This window comes from Alosa pseudoharengus, unplaced genomic scaffold, assembly GCF_046254945.1.
Source record: "Alosa pseudoharengus isolate Yale_2024_CS ecotype anadromous, Long Island Sound unplaced genomic scaffold, YU_APseudo_1.1 YU_APseudo_1.1_scf_12, whole genome shotgun sequence".
Taxonomy (NCBI): domain Eukaryota; kingdom Metazoa; phylum Chordata; class Actinopteri; order Clupeiformes; family Clupeidae; genus Alosa; species Alosa pseudoharengus.
Window position 1 is genome coordinate 13,190,976 of NW_027468587.1, and position 19,918 is coordinate 13,210,893.

At 42.0% G+C, this 19,918-nt stretch overlaps 2 protein-coding genes and 2 long non-coding RNA genes across 4 annotated transcripts in view; 1 reads left to right on the top strand and 3 right to left on the bottom strand.

Moving 5' to 3' along the window:
- Positions 1 to 213: 213 nt before the first annotated feature.
- On the bottom strand, positions 214 to 1,565 carry LOC143118348 (uncharacterized). Its single transcript, XR_012986120.1, has 3 exons — positions 1,368 to 1,565; positions 1,032 to 1,148; positions 214 to 371 (listed from the first exon to the last, which is right to left on the bottom strand). It is a non-coding gene; the product is annotated as an uncharacterized LOC143118348 (long non-coding RNA).
- A 3,142-nt stretch (positions 1,566 to 4,707) lies between these two features.
- Positions 4,708 to 11,038, top strand: cnih4 (cornichon family member 4). Its single transcript, XM_076280163.1, has 5 exons — positions 4,708 to 4,790; positions 5,289 to 5,357; positions 5,489 to 5,601; positions 6,619 to 6,759; positions 9,548 to 11,038. The coding sequence occupies exons 1-5, from the start codon at positions 4,722 to 4,724 to the stop codon at positions 9,573 to 9,575; spliced, it is 420 nt and encodes a 139-aa protein (XP_076136278.1). The 5' UTR covers positions 4,708 to 4,721; the 3' UTR covers positions 9,576 to 11,038.
- A 2,023-nt stretch (positions 11,039 to 13,061) lies between these two features.
- On the bottom strand, positions 13,062 to 14,533 carry LOC143118977 (uncharacterized). Its single transcript, XR_012986238.1, has 2 exons — positions 14,408 to 14,533; positions 13,062 to 14,351 (listed from the first exon to the last, which is right to left on the bottom strand). It is a non-coding gene; the product is annotated as an uncharacterized LOC143118977 (long non-coding RNA).
- Positions 14,534 to 14,582: 49 nt separating this feature from the next.
- Positions 14,583 to 19,918, bottom strand: part of wdr26a (WD repeat domain 26a) — a 9,828-nt gene continuing 4,492 nt past the window's right edge. Inside the window, exons 8-14 of the mRNA XM_076280165.1 lie at positions 19,580 to 19,720; positions 19,091 to 19,210; positions 17,296 to 17,441; positions 17,116 to 17,194; positions 16,731 to 16,860; positions 16,360 to 16,554; positions 14,583 to 16,173 (exon numbers count right to left, since the gene is read on the bottom strand). Coding sequence (XP_076136280.1) covers positions 16,151 to 16,173; positions 16,360 to 16,554; positions 16,731 to 16,860; positions 17,116 to 17,194; positions 17,296 to 17,441; positions 19,091 to 19,210; positions 19,580 to 19,720 — 834 coding nt within the window. The 3' untranslated portion in view covers positions 14,583 to 16,150. The remainder of the gene's footprint in view (positions 16,174 to 16,359; positions 16,555 to 16,730; positions 16,861 to 17,115; positions 17,195 to 17,295; positions 17,442 to 19,090; positions 19,211 to 19,579; positions 19,721 to 19,918) is intronic.

Sequence of the window (19,918 nt, forward strand, 5' to 3'; positions counted from 1 at the left end):
GAGGACGCCCCCACCTTCACGCCCAGCCATTCGGCCTAAATGCACCACTTAGCTTCTAAAATCTATATTAAAGCATACATCCCTTATCAGTGCAGCTTTGTAGAATTTGTGGTGTGTGTGTGTGTGTGAGAGAGAGAGAGAGAGAGAAAGAGAGCACCCATGGAAAATGATTTATTATTTCAACAGCATTCCATATCATTTGTTGTAGGCCAATACTGTAGTTATTTAAGAGGGCAAGCCCTTAAACGGAGAATCTTCTGTTGGCTGGAGAGGCAGCAAAACGGGGCTCAGTGGTGCTCTCTGCAGATGGATTGCAGCAGTCCTTTCCTTTCGCCAGCTAACACCACCACGACAAAATGGCATTGCTGTCTCTGAGAAAACAAAAGACATAACTTAGACTACTCTGTTTCATTGAGCAGGATAGCCCACAGCTTTCACATTATCAGAAAATAAACTTTTAAGACACAAAATGTAAGTCAGACTTATGGATTCATCATTTTAGTGATTTTCAAATGATTATTTTATTGTTCAAATCAAAAAACTTCTCTTCAGGCTCAAGACTGACATTCACTTTTGTCAGTGTATGTCACCCACTATCAGAACATGCCAGACAGACCAGTGGGTTTGTTTGCTTAATAGAGACACAATTGAGCCTGGCGCACCTTATCAAATATGTGCATCTAGTTTCACCTCGGCAGGTGTTTGTCAGATTATTCCAAAGTTGTGCGTTATTACATTGTGTGTCAGTGTTTGTCTGATGGGTGGAGAGAACTGTTGTTGATACCATTACACAATCTCTCTCTCTCTCTCTCTCTCTCTCCCTCTCTCTCTCACACACAAACGCACACACACACACACACACACGCACACACACACACACGCACACACGCACACACACACGCACACACACGCACACACACACACACACACACACACACATACACACACACACAGATGCACACATACACAAACACTCCTGAAGCTTAAAGAATTGTGTGTTTCAGCTTTCAGCCTTTTGTGTGAAGTCTTACCTTTAGGTTGTTTCTGGTATTGCTGCTGGAACACTCTTCAGGCTCATCGTAGTTGCTTTTCTGGCAGTTAGTGAGTTCTATCTTAGCATTGATGATGTACTCCGTCCCAGCAATAACCTGCATCAGTGACAAGTTGACTTCAGATTTACAGTATCGACATTGGACCTCTGCCACTTTAGGTTGTTTTAAGCATCTCATTTTATTAAGTATTAAGAGATTCAGTGGATTATAATTTGCCTGTGCATAATCAAGCACATCTCTGACAGAAGATTTTATTAACAGAAGACTGAAGTCAATTTCTAGTTGTGATATACAATAGCTCAGATGGCGACATACCTGGATCTTTTTGAAATCAAAGCTGAGAAGCTTGTAGAGAAACTCCTCCTTCGAATTGTGATTGTAGACACTCATAGCAAAGTTGGCCGCCTTATCTGCCAGACCCTGGTCCACTTGTGCCCCATATGATGTGAAAAGGGCAGAGGTCAAATAGATGAAGAGTGCGCCCCAAAACTTAGCCATGACACAATCACCCCAGGTGCCTGTCTGTGAACTGCACCTTGACAAGGTTCTGACAAGGGTCTTTGTCTAGGTTTGCTCACGCCCATTGTGTGTGTGTGTGTGCGTGTGTGCCTGTGCGTGTGTGTGTGTGTGTGCATGTGCATGTGCGTGTTCATGCGTGTGTTTGTGTTCTGTAGACTTAACAGGGAGTGAACTACTTGTGTTCTGAACGTGCCGTTTCCAAAGAGTTTGGATTTTATCATCAGATTGGTCACACTCACACCTGTGTTTTCATGCCAGCAGTTCAATAATGTGTCTGAACAAACATGCAAAAAGGTGTGGAGTGAAGGTCAGAGAGACAGCTCTGATTCATGGTGCAGTCCTTAATAGTAGTCCAATAAATTTGTACAAATTCAACCAACTTCTCCTCATACTCCTCTGGCTGTTCATCTTCTGTCTGTGTTCATACTCAGTATCCTGATTCCATGGTGGGAAGCAACATGCCTCTAAACAAGCAAGGCCTCCACTTCCAGCCAGCGTTGGTACAAGAGCCTTGACAAGAGAGGGCTGTCTTGACTGGCTGTTGAAGAGAGGGTGTTTGGCTGTTGAAGAGAGGGTGTTTGGCTGTTGAAGATAGGGCTGTTTGGCTGTTGAAGAGAGGGTGTTTGGCTGTTGAAGATAGGCTGTTTGGCTGTTGAAGAGAGGGTGTTTGACTGGATGTTGAAATCTTAAAACTACTCCTATTCATACTATTTATCAAAAATATTGGTGTCCCCTTCCATGCAGCACTTGGTTCATACGCACAGTGCATAATTTGCATGGCAGGAGTACAATAAACATGGCTCAAAACAATAAAGTACAATAAACATGGCTCAAAACAATCCATGAGGAATCCATCCATGTACAGGATCAGGTGTAATTTTAAAAGGAGGAAGCAAAGAAAAAATCGACAAACAGGTGCTCAGCGGTTTCCAGCCCATTACAAAACACACAATTATCAGTTTCAATCCCAAACCGCCTTTTGATTAATTTGTTAGAGGGGTATATACCATTCAAAGTTTTGAAATGTAGCTCTTTGGCCTAAGGCATTATGGGATATATACGATTCTTTGGAATTACTTTTAAAATTGAATTTCTATATGTTAACAAGGGGTGAGACAGGTAGATAAACAAGTTTCTAAGACATTTGTTGAAGAATTTAAAATTTTTAAAGGCACAACCTCCAACAAAGAGCTGTGGTAGGGAAGGACAAATATTGGGATCTGAAATGAATCCTCATTAGGCCTATGGAGTCAGGATGGCGTCAAATACAAATTGATATGTATCAATGTTGCAGGTAACCCATATTCAAACAAAAGCTTGGGTATGTTCATTCCATCCATTAGAATGAATTAAATGCAGTACTGACCAGATGCCCTTCTCTAGCCAGTCCTTGATATACAAAGATGACTTACAGTACTGTTGTTCCAGATAGGTGTGTTGTGAGGGGTAAAATTATGATTGTACAGAATATTCCAGTATAAAGCAACCTGCTGATGGAAGAGGGATAATTTGATGGGCAGATTCTGAATACAGAAGTCACATTTAAGGAAAAAATCTATACCACCTATTTTTTTGAATTTCATGGGAGATATGGTACCAGAAGCTGGTACTCTTGTTTAAGAATTATTTCAATCACTTGATTTTTAATGTTCCGTTTATGGAGTCAATATCAATGGTCTCTAACCCTCCATCTCTGATGTCTTATAATTTCTGATCTTTTATCATAGTGAACATGTATAGTGAAATTCAATTTCAGGATCGTCTTCAAAGCTTTTGGTGTGTAGGCCAGATGCTTCATAATAATAGTTGTGTCAGCCAGCTTGCTAATTACAACTGGCAATCCTAAAACGTCAAGTGGGGCAATATTTGACATTTTTATAAAAATAATTAAATTCTTATAAAAATAATACATAGAGAAAGAGTTGACATGGTTAATTGGAAAATTGAAAGAGACACAAAAACCACAGCCAGAGCTACTTTGTATTGAAAATGCTGTAAAGAATTGGAGACGATTGTGCAAACGACTAAAAATACAAAGTGAGCATTTCTGTGGCTATTATGAAAAGAAGGGGAGAAATAGGACATCCTTGTTTTATTCCACGTCCAGGGCCCAGTTTCCCGATAACGACTGAGACACGCTCTTAAGAGGGTTTTCTACGATTCATCTTACGATCGTTCGTTAAGTTTTTCCGACTGTTTCCCGAGCATGCTCATAGCGTGAACGCGCGTGCACTGCATTTAAGATGCTCTTAAGGGGAGCTGTCCACGTTAATAGTTCTGAAATATCCTCTGATTTGACGGTGATGTCAGGTGACTGCACGTCACAGCTAGGCCTACCATTTAAACTTCGGATCTACACATTAATTCACATCAATACGAAAATAGAAACACTTTGACATCTGCATGTAAGCATCCCAAGTAGGTTATATACCACACAGAGACATAAATAATTGTAATTATTTTAAGATTAGATTGTTGCACCATGCAATAATTTTTCGCGGTGTCACTTAAGAACAGAAGATAAGAAAGAAGTCGAGTAAGAAAGAGAGGAAATGTGTAGGCTTAGATTTTGATGCAGTAGGCCACATAAACCACATGTTGCTTTCTCTGCTTTTTACCTCAATGGCCTAATAACATATTCACTTAGCAAAGATAATGTCAAACTATTCTGGCAACGTCTCGTTTCATAACTTGATTGCATTTTTGTCCGCTTTTCATCACATTATTATGACCATTAAATGTAGGCTATTTTGCACGCTAAAATCTAATTTCATCACAGGTAAACACAATAAAGAATGGGAACGTAAATTGGATTATGTATTCTGTTGTTATTCCTCTGTATGTCCTGTTGGTGACCTCAGTGAGAAGTACTGTTAAGACGCTCTTAGCCGGTAACGAGTACTCTGGAGCACTCGTATAGATCTACGAGTGTTTTCACGACGCTCTTAAGCTACGATGGTTTCGGGAAACAGTCGGCAAATCTTAAGACGTTCGTAAGAGGGATTTTAAGATGCTTTCGGGGAACTGGGCCCTGGCTAATGATGCAAGTACTGCGACATACTCCACGTCGTTAGGTGGCAGCACACACAAGAAGAGTATTATCACGCAATGTACGTATACCGGAAATGGTCATACAGAGGAACTTGAAAGATGGAGGCGGCTGTGTTCATTTTCTCTCTCATCGACTGCTGTGCATTAATCTTCCTTTCGGTCTACTTTGTATCCTTTCTGAGAAATGTCTAAATTACTAACGTTACACGTTGTGTACATGTAACAGTTAACATGTACAGTTTTACAGAACGTGTTTCGTGATTGACATAAATCTAAATTGTTGGTGGTGTGTCAGATCTTTCCGACTGCCGCTCTTTTCCGTGATTACATTGGCTAAATCAGTGCTGTTGGCTTTGAATACTTCCACATCATTGTGGACACATATTGTCAACATACTGTTGATTGATTAGACTACTCTAACGAGTCACATCTCGACATAAGATTGAACCACAGGAAACGTAAATGGTGTAGGCTACTACTAGTATGTCTACTACTAGGATGTCACTGGACGTTGTAAACGAACGCCCAACATTCCTATTTTTAATAACGTTCCAAGAAAAGGTAATACAAAATTACATGATCCGCGATGACGACAGCGTTGAGCAATGTTAAATGTCACTGTCGCATGTTTTTGACAAAATGCATTACTCTTAACTCAACGGACAGATCATCACTCTTTCAGATTTGGAATGCGACTACATCAATGCACGAGCCTGTTGCTCGAAGTTGAATAAAGTAAGTTATTAATGAGTTTCCAGCCTATTGAACTAATGACTAATACTCATTAGTTTGCTCTTTAAAGTATTTGATTATTTATGTGCTGATGGTACCCCGTTTTTTTCTCCACCGATTAAACTTGTCTGCAGTGGGTCATTCCGGAGCTGGTCGGCCAGACCTTGGCGACAGTGCTCATGTTGGTCTCCATGCACTGGTTCGTCTTCCTACTTAACCTGCCAGTAGCATCCTGGAATGTCTACAGGTGAGTGTCAAAGGTAGATGCACCTATTAACAATTAATCCCCAAACTACTGAGAGAAAGTGGAATAGAACATTATGTCCAATATTCCAATATGTGGTTTAATGTTCTGCATTTCTCATTAGTGGGTCACTTTGATACTAAAAGTATGATTCTATGTAATGGCTGTATGATATCTGTACTGTCCCTGTGTATATCTCTGTGTGACTATGTATTTAGAGATAAGCAGGAATATTATGACTTCGCAATGTTTCACTGTTCTGCATGGCTGCGTCAGTAGCTATCTGCTCCGGATTGCCAGGTTGCCACTAATCGTCTGATTCAGTGTAGTCCACGTGAGATGGGATGACCAACGCCATCTCCCGTCAGCCTGGAAGGATACTTAAACTCTATTTCCTTGTCTAGTTAGAGCAGCTGATGGATCTTTAGGTGAAGTCATGCTGTCTCTCCCTTGATGTGCATCATTGTAAATAAACTCTCTTCCTGATTTTTCATACTATTGGTCTGACTGGGTCTCTATTAAATCTATGGTATCAAAATGACCATCACTACTCGTATCATGAAGAACTGACATTTACCATGGCTTTTTGATGTATTTTTCAAGGCTGAGCTAATATGCAATAACATGTCATCTTTATCGGATAGCAATTATGTGAAATTTCAAATATTTTAACTTGTAAAATGATAATTGGACCGGATAACTTGTAAAGTCACAACATTATATTTTTGTACTAATTTAACATGGTTAGTTTTTGTAATGATTCAATGGCTTGTCAGTCTCATGAGATCTTGTGTAGTTATTTAGGCATAATACTCTGTAGGCATAATACATGAAAACTAATCAGTCTTTTCACATATTTGCTCATTCATTCTTTAAATGGCTCTATCATTTTACATAGAAGAGTATGATAGATTACAACTACGTCACTAGTTTATTACATTGTTATGTACAATCAGTTAAAATCCCTCTACCGTAACCATATGAAGTCCTTGTTTTTTTTTCTGCCGGTGTTTGTCTCAGGTTTCTGAAGGTCCCAATGGGCAACATGGGGGTCTTTGACCCAACGGAGATTCACAATCGTGGGCAGCTCAAGTCTCACATGAAGGAGGCTATGATCAAGCTGGGCTTCCACCTGCTTTGTTTCTTCATTTACCTGTACAGGTGAGACATTTATATCAACAGAGGTTATAGAATAAATATAGATATAGATATCAGGATATAAATGTGAATCTCTAACTATTGGAACACAGATGAAAAAAACCTTAAAAGAATGTTATAAATTGAAATGGGGCACAGAGGTTATAAAATATTTAGATATTTACATACCAGATGGGATATAGTAGAGTGGAAACAGTCAAGATGATGGTACTCCTACAGATTCTCTTCTTATTTCAAGCCACTTACACTACCAGAAACTTACATTAATACATGGAATAAAATGATTGCAAACTTTATTTGGAATAATTGAAAACACAGAGTCAAATTTAAATTACTAACTCAACAGAAAGGAGGAGAGTTGGGTGCCCCGAATATTCAAAATTATTACTATGCAACACACATTTGAACAATAATGAAGTGGATGAAATGTGACACAGAGGTAAAATGGATAAATAGATAAAGAGTTGACAACAGGGTTAATCGAAATATTGCCAAGAAAGAGACACACAAACAACAGCCACATCTACTTTGTATTGAAAATACTGTAAAGAATTGGAGACGATTGTGTAAACGACTACAAATACAAAGTGAGAATTTACAACTTAGAGAAATGATTCATGACTCAGACTTTATACCAAACAGAACAGATATGATTTTATAAGGCTGGGCCAGTAAGGGATTAATTTCATTTTCACAATTTTTTTTACCAAAAACACAATAGATACATATGAAGCCCTGGTTTCTAGATATGGTTTAGAGCAAAAACACTTCTTCAAATATCTACAAGTTAGGAGTTAGATTAAACAAAAGTCAGAAGAGAACATGGGATATAAATTATTACAATATCTGACAGAAAACAGAAATAAATGCACAGGAAAACTTTCAGGTGTTTATAAAATACTGCAAAAAACTAGCCTGACGAGCCAGACCCACATTAAAATGTAGGGTCTGGGCACTCACCGTTGGCAGTGCTCAGTCCGAGGGGCGGGATAGTCGGATAATCCCTCTGCACGCAATAGGACAGCTATGAGTCCCATGCGTTTTCCCACCAGCCTAGAAGTCTATCTCTCCTGCTATTGGAGTTTGGAGTGGTATGTTCAGGACAGGTGATACTCCTCTGTGTTTTGTGGTGGTTTTGCATCATTACATTACATTACATTCAGCAGACACTTCTTAACCAAAGTGACTTACATATGACAGCTATATTACAAGGGATAACATTGTCCCCGGAGCAACTTGGGGTTAAGTGCCTTGCTCAAGGGCACAACGGTGGAAGCCGGGAATTGAACCGACAACTTTCAGGCTACTGCATGCTAGCCCAGCTCCTTAACCACTACACTACCACCGCCCTATTGGAATGAGATCTGGTATACTACGAAGCAAGGTTACTGGCTTACCCAGATAACTTCTAGAGTAACCACTGACCTCCAAACAACACGTAACTTTAGAAACAATAGCTGCTTTGTGCAGTATTCTATTAGAGATCAAGTGGTGTGAGACAGCTTTTAGCTGACCCACCCTCATGGTATTACATTTACAAATAGATTTGGCATAGTTATTAAGCAAGCTTTAGTTAGACTTTGGACTAAGCATTTAAAGTAGGGCTCCCAAAGTTACCCGGATTAACCAGTTACTACGCTTCGTGGTACAGCCCTCTGATGATCTGTCACTCAAAGGCAGTGACTCCCCAACCTCATAACAACCACATGTATGCAAGCCAATTTGTATGTGTCAATGGTTTGAATGAGACCTAATCTCAGTCACAGTCTCAGTCTGTGTGTGTGTGTGTGTGTGTGTGTGTGTGTGTGTGTGTGTGTGTGTGTGTGTGTGTGTGTGTGTGTGTGTGTGTGTGTGTGTGTGTGTGTGTGTGTGTGCGTGTGTGTGCGCGTGTGTGCGTGTGTGTGCGTGCGTGTGTGCGTGTGTGCGTGCGTGCGTGTGTACGTGTGTGTGCGTGTGCGTGAATGGTTTGAATGAGACCTAATCTCAGCCACGACTTGGACGTAGAGGAGGAGGCACCAGGAAAATGTGATGTCATCATCATTAGGAAGTAGTTTCAGTTGCTCAACCAGAACATGAGAGGACAAAGATCAAGATTATTAGAAAGCAGACAGATAAGACTTTGGTAGAGGCTTCTTGATCCACAACTGATTCATAGTGTAGTGGATTGAACATGCACATTTCCATACTGAAACTTTTTAACTTATTTTTTCAAGTAATTACGCTACTGTTTCTATGCAGGTGTGTGCGTGTGTGCGCTTTACTAGCCGTGCCGTCTTCGGTAGTATCTGTAGTGCAGTTCAAATTCTGCATTTTGTAATGCTGACAATAGCATAAATGGTCATGTGATCTGTGCATAGGTGTCCCGTGAAGATTCGGACAAAACAGCGTTTTAAAACAATAACAGAATAGTGTTTTAACCTCAGTGTCCAATGCCCAGTACTGCTTTGCTCCATTAATATTGTTTCTTCAAGTTCATTGTAAAATAGATTCATATAGAATCAATATAAATGGATGTGTATTTCAGTACCACCATTTTCATGTAATGACATGACTGAAGCTGAGGGAATAGTGAATCATCATAAAGGTGTAGGTTTTTGAACATTCTAAGTTCCGCAACAATTGAAGGTTCTAAAATTCTATGTTGAATTCAATGAACCCAGATATTCTTTAGAATGTTAATTTCCCAACATTCCCGTCACACCGGTGTGACGGTACTCCTTTAAGGGTTAAATATAGGTATTTAAGAGGTTATTAGCATGTAACATTTTTTCTCCTGTCTCACTCTCTGCAGCATGATCCTGGCCTTAATCAATGACTGATCCCCCCCCATGACCTTTGACCCCCAACTTGCCAAATCACAACCTCTCCTCCCTGCGCTGTATTAGATTGACGACATCTGACATCCTGGACATCAGCACTCCATCATTTCTACTGTGTAGCCGTCAGTCCATCTCTCCTCTCCTTTCTACTGTTCTCAGAGAATGCGTCAATCAACTTGTGTTCGTGTTCTCCCTGACATGTATTTCTGATTTTGTGTGTGTGTGTGTGAGAGTGTGAGAGACAATGTGTGCGTGTATATGTGTGCATCATATCAGTGTTGGTTTTACCATTATTCCACTAACTTGTTGCTGAAGCTGCAACCTCACACACACACACACACACACACACACACACACACACACACACACACACACACACACACACACACACACACACACACACACACACACACACACACACACACATACCACAGCTTCTCAGGGCCGTGGCAAAATGACAATCTACTCATGGGTGCATTTGATTGGCCAACCCACCGCCTCCGAGCCAATCAGAACACTAACACCATCCCTCTGGAGCTGCCAGTATTGTCCATTACATTCAGCTGCCCCCAGCTACCCTCAAGCTGGAAAACAACTCTTCGCTTATGACTGCTGGAATATTCTTTTGTTTGTTTGTTTTGATTGTTGTTGGTGACTTGAAATGGGCGTGAAATATTAAACTAGCAACTTGCCAGCAAAGATCAACAACTGGGAATATATACTTTGTGGGTTTTGTGTATGTTTGTTTGTTTGTTTTTGTAGCATTTGCTATGAAGCTGGCCTACCCACTGACCTATTAATTGTGCATTTTAGCAGGGGAAGTGTATTAAACTAAACTTATGGGTTACTATGTCGATCCAAAGCTCTGTTATCCTATAGCTGATTTATGCTTTAGTTTTTGTTGAAGGTGCTGTGTGTGTGTGTGTGTGTGTGTGTGTGTGTGTGTGTGTGTGTGTGTGTGTGTGTGTGAGTGTGAGTGTGAGTGTGAGTGTGAGTGTGAGTGTGAGTGTGAGTGTGAGTGTGAGTGTGAGTGTGAGTGTGAGTGTGAGTGTGAGTGTGAGTGTGAGTGTGAGAGAAAGAGAGATATTGTCAAACCATCTGTGATTACTCTGGCTTTTGTATTAAACGGAAGGCTGGTGGTACATGTTGAGCACTGAACCTTAAAGTCTTAGTAGAGTCGTAGTGGGTTTCATAGGGTCCAGTAGTGTTTGTGGAGGGAAAGCCACTTTACTGAGGGGGTAGGCAGAACCAGATTGGCACAATGTAAAACATGGAAAACTATTTTTGTTTTTGTTTGGATCCAATAATAGTATTTCAATTTGGAAGAGATTCATGTGTCTTATTGTGTGTTAAACCAGCTTAAAACTTGGGTACGGCTGTGCTACTGATGAATGATTTTATTTGTGCTTTTACTTTTCTTCAGAAAGTGGTGTTTCTTTAAAATAAATCTAAAAACATGCTGATCTTGAAGAAAAGTAAGATCTGTGGGTGGTTATTTCAAATGGTTTCTTTTGTTCTCTAATAACCTCAGGCACTGTGCTGGAATCCAGGTTTGGACAAAACCATTTAGGGTTTGAAGACAATCATCCAACTTCTTTGAAAATTTCAGATAACTTCATGCACATACTTTTACCAGTTTACTTCTAGGGAGTATGGTAGATTATGTTTTTAAAGCTCGAGTTAACGTTTGAAGGGATCAGGAAGCTGTGGAGTCAGTATTATAGTTTGATTTATTTAGGTCAAACTACAACCACAGTATTCCTAACTCCAACACAAACTAATAGACTAATACAGTATTCCTAACTCCCAACACCCACTAATAGACTAATACAGTATTCCTAACTCCAACACCCACTAATAGACTAATACAGTATTCCTAACTCCAACACAAACTAATAGACTAATACAGTATTCCTAACTCCCAACACGCCACTAATAGACTAGTGAATAGAATAGTGTTCTCCAACACGCCAGAGGTTTGGATATTACCGTTTTTCTCGATTGTTTACACACATTTTCTGAAAGCATGCCTCATACTCTCAGAACTCTACACAAATCCAAAAACACACACACAATGGGCAAAACCCCTCAATTCTCCTGCAAAATGAAACTTTACATTCAAAACAATGTTATTTCTTCTCAAAATGGTATTTTGTTTTCAAATGACACACACAAACCATCATATAAATAGACATTTATAAGAACCAGTTGAACACTGACATGCTCAATGTAAAACAATACTTCTCCATTCATCATAATGACTTAGGCCTTTTCTGTTCTGTGTTACACTTACTACAGACAGTACATACATAAGTGTGTTGCAAAATATTTGAAAATATTGTTTTTATACTCAGAACACACAAATACACTGTAACAAATATATTTTATTTTCCCCCACAAAAACAATGTGCACAGTGTACATCCCAACCAACATAAAGTTGCACATACAGTGGCCTACATACAAAACAGAATAATTTACTGTATATAGTTAGATTAAAAAAACAACAACTATGCTGCATCTTCTCTTCTGTTATGGTCTGGCCACAGCACCTCATCCACATCACAAGCATTATGCTAATACATGCTATTGTAAAACTGTGACAGGGTTTGCCCATGTGGTGAGTCAGTGTGCATAGTAGGGCAATTGACTTTAGAATTTGAATGGCAGTGTGTTCCTTGTGAAAACAAGAGATTTTCTTCATGAAAATTGTGCGACATGCAGAGAATTGTGTGTAGTGTTGTGAAAAAAGTGTTTTAGAACTGCAATTTGAGTGTAAAGCAGGAATTGTGCTTGTAGTTTAGCAGAATTGGTTCAGGGGGTTGGTGCATGGGTTACATGTTGTGGTCATTGTGTCTCAAGTACCAGTTTTTGTGTGTAAACAATGGAGAAAAACTGTAATCAGCCAGCCAGAACAAGCTGTGAAGTCCCCTCACCAAGCAATTGCTTTTGCCAGAACCTGACTAACAGGACAATCCTGATTGTTTGGATGTTAGGACTGAGTCCTATTTTTGTGCTTTTTGCCTTGTCTTTGTCAGGACCTTTCACTTGGGCAGTTCTCAGTCACTGAGAGGACGGAATTACCACTGGAGAATAGACCTCGAAATGACACCATCCTGTACTGGTGTTGTTACTATGGGAGCGACTTTACAAGAATATGTTGCTCTACAGATTATGCAAATCAGTAATCAATAAGTGATTTCAAGAGAATTCAGTCTTGGCCTACTTCCTCATGGGAATTAGTCAAAGAAAGCACGCCATGCGTGTCACATTTTCCATTAAGCATGTGTGACTGACTTGGCCTGCAAAACAGTACATCTACAAATTCAAATGTTGACCTTGTTTGTTCACCTGGGTACTGCATGTTAGCAGGTATTCTTTTTAATTAAGGTCAAATGACCAGTGACTACTGAGAACAGAATATGGAGTCCATACCGCAATAGTTGCATACAAAAATATACAGATATATATACTTCATCACTGATCAGTCCATTTTTTAAAACCCTGAATGCTTTATTGAAAATATGCATACATAACACCTCTCCTACACAACATTACACAACAGTACAATCACTTATTAAACACATTTAAATGCAAAAATGGATCCCTTGCAATCTGCAGCTATACGCCCCACATTCACTACCTGGCAACGTATATCCTGGGATTCTGGCTGGCTTCTGGCGTTGGCTGCCAAGCTTTTGGGGCAGGGGGAGGCAGAGAAAGAGGGAGAGAGAGAAAGAGGGAGAGAGAGAAAGAAAAAAGAAGCAAAGAAAAAGAACTAGTCTCCAACTAAAGTGTTTTTTTTTCAATAACGAAAAAGGAAGAAATCAAGAAGGAAGAAATCTTGCATAAGCAGAACTTAAAGCATCACATTATTGTGATCGTTTCAGTGTTTCAACTGCACTGAGGTGAATGAAGAGTGAGAATGTGTGTGTATGTATGTGCACAAACAGATACGCACACACAGACCATGCACAAATGTGTGTGTGTGCGTGTGTGTACGTTTGTAAGTGTGTGTTGTGTGCAAGAGCCGCTCCTTGGTAACAGGACAGGTTTGGCTGGTGAGGGCTGGGTTCTACCTGTAGGGAGGAACTCACCTGCTGTAGGTAAGGCTGGTAACATTAGGAGTAAAAATGCCTATTCTGCTATTCTCAGCCAGTCCAATAATACATGCCATAACATATACCGATATATAGCACATATTACAAAGCATACTGTATCAGGCAATGCTTCTTTTGCTGTACTGCCATTCTGATACATTTAGTAAATATCCATAATCATAAAGTACAGCTGTGTGTACAAATAGTCTTTATACAGACAGAAAAGATGAACTGTACAAATAAAAGCCACAGATGGAAAATAAAATAGCTTTGTAGCAAACTGCTGATATATACTTCCATATGATTACACTGGGAGATAAAACAGAAGCAACAACAACAATAATAATTATAATCATCATAAACATCATCAGAAACAAAGTAACAAAGAAAAATAAATCAAAATGTTAAGAAAAACAGAAAAAAATGCAGGTTTCCTGTGTTGTCCTGCGGGACAGGTGAGCTGTAACGACAAGCCCCAAAGGAAAGAGATTAATAATAATAATAATAAAAAAATATCAATGGGGCTAGGCCAGAAAGAAAACACCAGAGAGGAGAAGAATACAGGACTGGACCGCCGAGCGGAGTGATGATCAGAAAGAGAGGTCCCCTTCAAAAAAAGGTTGGAAAGCTCGTTGAAAAGACGCCCCACCGAGAGGTGCAGTGTGAGAGATAAGGGGCCTACTGTCGAGCGTGAGAGATAAGGGGCCTACTGTCGAGCGTGAGAGATAAGGGGCCTACTGTCGAGCAGGTGGTTCTGTACAAGGGTTTGGTTTGGTTTCCCCAATCGGACCCGTTTCAGGTGTCAGCCTGACCCTCTGTTCACCTGGTACATTCATTAAGGACGAAACACATTACCCCACCCCATCCACCCTGACATCCCCCCCCCACCCCACCCCACCTCACATCACCCCATCCTATCCACCATTCCCAATCGCTCTTCTGTCCCTCTGTGACTCTCTCTGGCTGCCTTCTCCTGAGCTACTCCACAAGGCAAAAAGCACTGCACCGGTAGCCTCCCCGCTCCCAGAGACCACAGGCATTTACACATGGCCTGCCCGTGACCTCCCAGGAGGAACAATCTGGCCGTTTGTATTGCCACTGCTGCTAGTGTGTGTGCGCTGCTAATGTGTGAGCAAACGTGTGTGTGCATGTGTGTGTGTGTGTGTGGAGCGCTGAAACGCCTCAAAATGGCCTCAGTGGTGGACTGGCCTCAGATACGTTGGGCTCCTTGGTGCCTCAGATGCCGAGGCTGGAAAGGAAAGGTCTGTGTTTGCGTCCGCCCACAGCCAAAAGAAGCTGCTCTTTACTGGACAGCATGCGTCAGTCTAGCCAATGCCAAAGGACCCCACGGCAACAGAAGTTGTTCAGGTCTCAGGTCACACACACTTTTCTGGTTTCCTTTGTAGTGTTTGACACTCGGACAGTTAAAAAAAAGGGCCTGTGATTCTTACTGATTAAAATCGGCTTCACAGATTAAAAAATGAAAATTATGAAAGTAAATAACGACATCATTATCTTCTGCTGGTGAAAGCATCATTTACCTCAATTGTCTCTCTCTCACACACACTCACAGACACACACAGACACACATAGAGACAGACAGACAGACAGACAGACACACACACACACACACACGTGCATCCACAAAAACACAGGCTGAACGGGCTAGGAGTTCATGTGGAAATATGTAGATATGAAAGCTGTTTTCCTACACCCATTGCGACACCCCCCAACCCTGAAGCGACCTAGCCCACCACCCACAATTGTATCCCACAATGCCTTTCTCAGTGGCTACCCACGAGCCCCTCTTCTCGTCTCCCACCCCAACATGCCTGCAGAGAAGGGGAAAAAAACACGGAGGCAGCAAAGCGCATACGAGAGTTTGATCGGAGCCGCTAAGACAGCGCTTCAGCTCGCTGCCAGAAAAAAAAAGGAAAAAAAAAAAAGGAAAAAAAAGTGTGTTTAACACAGTAGGTTATTTTGTGCGACCACCACAGCCACTCAAGGCTGGATCCCTCCAATCCAGAGCCATCCAATTATAATAAATAATGAGCAATAAATAAACTGCGGTGGCCTAGTTCAAGTGCAGTTGGCAGGCGGGGGTGGGGGAGGGGGCAGGGGGTGAGGCCCAAGATGTTGTGTAGATACTCTTATCACCATTGGGGGGATCGACTGATTCGTCGACCCCGGATCGACCAATCATAGCGGGCCTCTGGGGGGTTGTTCCATTCAAGTGATTCGTCCAGCTGTTCCATTGGACGTCCATCCTCCCGACGGGCCAAGACGGCAACCTGTCAGAGGAACGCCTGAAACTCATGGCTGCATTTTTCTCCATCTTCATTATAATCATCATCATCATCATCATCATCTTCTACTTCTTCGCATCAGTCTTGATTCAATGCTTCTATTAGTCTATAGTGTGCGTTAACATTGTTTGTAGGTTTTAACACGACAGGTCTTCTGTTTTGGGGTCACCATCAGCTGTCCATGCTACAGCATTCTGGAGAATAGAGAGAGTGAGAGAGAAAGAGAGACAGAGAGAAAGAGAGAGAGAAAGAGATAGACAGAGAGAGACAGAGAGAAAGAGAGATTTTGTCACTTCAGATCACTGTCTACATTATAAAACACTATTGATAACACAATTCAACTATTTGTGGACCAAAGTCAGACAGGAAGTGATGCGTACCGTTCAGGCCCTCAGAGTCCTGCGGGTCCAGGAAGGGCGCGGGCCCCCAGATTCGGACGGTGCCATCGTCGGAGGCGCTGGCCATGAGGCCTGGCAACGCAGGGTTCCAGCTCACACAGTTGACCGTGCGTGTGTGTCCAGTCAGCTCCGCAATGGGCAGCTCACTGCGCTTGTGCCATATGTACACTTTGTGGTCTGCACACACACACACACACACACACACACACACACACACACACACACACGTTAAAACTTTCACGTACACACATGGATATGAATGTCTGAGTGTGAGAAAGAATGAGTGTGTGTGGGGCTGTGTGTGTGTGTGTGTGTGTGTGTGCGTGCGTGCGGGTTTGTGTGTGTGTGTCTACCTTCACTGCCGCTGGCGATGAAGTCCTCATTGTGTCCTCCAAAGCAGGAGTGTATGGTGTAGAAGCCCTGAGTCACTCCCTGGTACTTCCTCACCAACACACGGTCTTGCAGGTCCCAGAGATGCACACCCTACACACACGCACGCACACACACACACACACACGCGTGCACGCAAATGCACGCGCACACACACGCACACACAATTACTAAACTTTCAACTGCACATTCTATAAAATTCAAGTACGTCAATGATCAGTCATCTAAATGACTGTCTTTTGACCACGAACTAAAGCAAATCTGATGGATAATTTCATTCGAGGGCTGAACTTGGCTTTCCCAAGTCAGTCTGTCTGTATGCCAGCTTGGCTACAATACAGTACCTACCTGAGTCGCTACGTTTAGAAGAGCCAAGCGTCCGTTCTTTGATACAGTGAAGGACATTATAGGGTGGTCCTCTTGCACTCTGAATGGACAAAGCACACAGACAAAGCATCACCTCACACACGCATTCCTGCAGGGTTCTACAGATGGGGTGCCATGGCAACCGTACTCGCACACACTCACATGTTCCTGTCAGTGAGGTCCTCGAAGTTGTAACCACGGATACGCTGGTGGGTGTCGGAGGCCAGCACGGAGCGTCCATCACCCAAGCACCAGAGACACTGGACACGCACGCCTTCCCATGAGTCCAGCAGATTGCCATCCAGGTCCTAATCACAGACACACACACACACACACACACAAGGAGAGTTTCCATTGAGAAGTTCTCGGCCCTCTACCCAAGTAAAGGGGACAGGTAAAGGAACGTCCTGCTACTCAGCCCTACAGCCTTTGCTCCGCGATCGCTACACTAATAGGATTAACATTGCAGCATAGCAGCTGCAGCAAATACTCCCCATATACAACTTTGCTAAATCCTTTATCAGCATTTTGCTTCCGTGCTAAGTGACAGTAACCTAAACATTCTTACTGCCTAAATGATCCAGTTTGGAGGGTAAAATGTCTGTGCTGGTTTTAAACATTTGTGCAACAGCTAGTCTATTCTGCGATTTTACATGCAAATACCTTCAAATGGAGTGAACTGAAGTCAGTAGACACCATAGCCTACCTGGGTCATTTCGTGTCAAATCATATGAGGTTGTATCTGCACCGTCTCAGATTTTCTTCAAACCGTGTCTATATTAAGAATGGGTCCAAAAACCAAGGCCTGTCAAATATTTCTGTTCAAATCCTGTCTCCTATGTCTTTGAGTAAAATCTGTGACGGTGCAGCAACCATTATCCTGGATTTTGTCTGATTTGACACAGAATGACCCACCTATGAATAGCTGTTCCAAATTAAATGTTGCATTATGTTGGTTTCATTTGTAACTTGTAACATACAATCAAAATTCTGCTTACTTAAGGCCTATTTTTTAGCTGACATTAATTTGTTCATTTAGTGTACCTCAACTCAACAAGCTAATGTAGCCTAATCTATAATTAATTTAGCTGTAACGTCTACCTTGCTGGGTTAAAAAAAAAAGAGCTCATCTTCCACTCATACTCATGCCTCGTTCACGCCTTGTTTACATCTCACACCACTGCAGGAGTTTTTTGGGACCGTCCTGAAGTAGTTACCCTGAGGTAGGTACTTTTTTTAGCCCCTTAGGAGTTCTCGAAAATCGTCTTTTACGGGCCGTTTCAGCGATGGAGACAGGCAAAAAACAGCCGAGACCCCGTAAAACTACCCCCGAGTTCTTCTGATGGAAATATGACTATTTTAGCACAGACACCGAATACACACATCCAGATCCTACTCACTAACACCTACATGCGCGCACACACACACACATGCGGTCACTGAATTTGCACATCTCCATGACACAAATCATTTTCCATTCAGGCCTTTCTCACACACAAACACACACAGGTTCCTGGCCAAGTCCTGTTTGAGTAATTTAGCCATTCATAATACATGATACAAATGAACCAAAGGCCCGATGAAACAGATAAGACCACCAGATCGAGACAAGCCCTTCTCTAGTCCACAAAAGCAACCAATAAATTAACGAAAACAACACATCACATATGTTATGAGAAATTACCAATCCATACTGGTTTAATTAGAAATCTCCCATGGATATTGGCTTAATTAACCAAGTAAACATCAGTTATTCAGCCCACTAACTCACCAGCAAACTATGTATGAAATTACTGTCATGATCTTACCATGATAGTAACTTCACTTACCAAGAAGATATAACCGCTTACGGATGTACACAGACCTTCTACTGAGTTATAGATGCAAACAGTATGTCTACTGCCTGGTGGCTGTCTGTGCCCTTGCTGCAGTGTCCTGCGTGCATAGTTCTACTCACACACTGGTAGAACTGTCCCCTCTGACCACCGGTGACGAAGCGCTTGCCGTCGGGGTTCCAGGCCACGCTGGTCAGGCTGTCCTCGTGGGACTGGGTCATCTTCGTCCGCAGCTCCCCTGTCTGCAAAACGGGGGTTGAGGGCGGAGTTGGGAATGAGTGAGGGGCTTGCTGGGTGGAATGCAGACTGGCATCTAAGATACCACAACTATTTATCACACTCTTAGGACATTCAGTCTAGCAGCTGTGTGTTAGCTGTGTGACCGCTCTGTTACATAAACCAATGAAGCGATGTTCTAATTGCTGTGCTGTGTGGTCACAGTTACCGTTACATGTGTTTTGTGTGAACACCACTTTTAGATGTCAAAACCGCCTCCACTGTCTGTAAACAATACCGATCTATATACGATACAAACAAGGCATTAGCACATATGCCCCCCACACACTCACACTCTCTTACATGCACAGATGCACCTGTTTTTATTCCCCTACCTGCACATTCCATAGCCAGAGCTCGGAGCAGTCGTCGGGGCCGCAGGCGATCAGGTAGGTGTCGTCGGGGCTCCATGCCAGGTAGGACACCCCGTAGGCGTGGCCCTCCAGGGTCTTCAGCTGCTTCAGCTGCTGCGTCTCCTGACAAGCACAAAGGCCGTCAGCAGAGACGAGCAAACGAGCGCTGGCTTCACTCTATTAGAGCCGCAACAACTAATCCATACAGTAGTTGTGAAGTATTAAATTCACCACAGACTACTCAAGAAATATAATACAATATAGTTAAAACTGCTCTGCTTTTGTAGAAGAAGCCCCTGGTTTCCTCCAAATATTGTAGTT

Bases quoted from the DNA above. Each gene is read 5' to 3' on its own strand.
- cnih4 (XM_076280163.1), top strand. From the start codon at position 4,722: ATGGAGGCGGCTGTGTTCATTTTCTCTCTCATCGACTGCTGTGCATTA. The intron at 4,791-5,288 runs GTATCCTTTCTG...CTCAACGGACAG, and splicing joins TCTTCCTTTCGGTCTACTTT to ATCATCACTCTTTCAGATTT. The intron at 5,358-5,488 runs GTAAGTTATTAA...ACTTGTCTGCAG, and splicing joins GTTGCTCGAAGTTGAATAAA to TGGGTCATTCCGGAGCTGGT.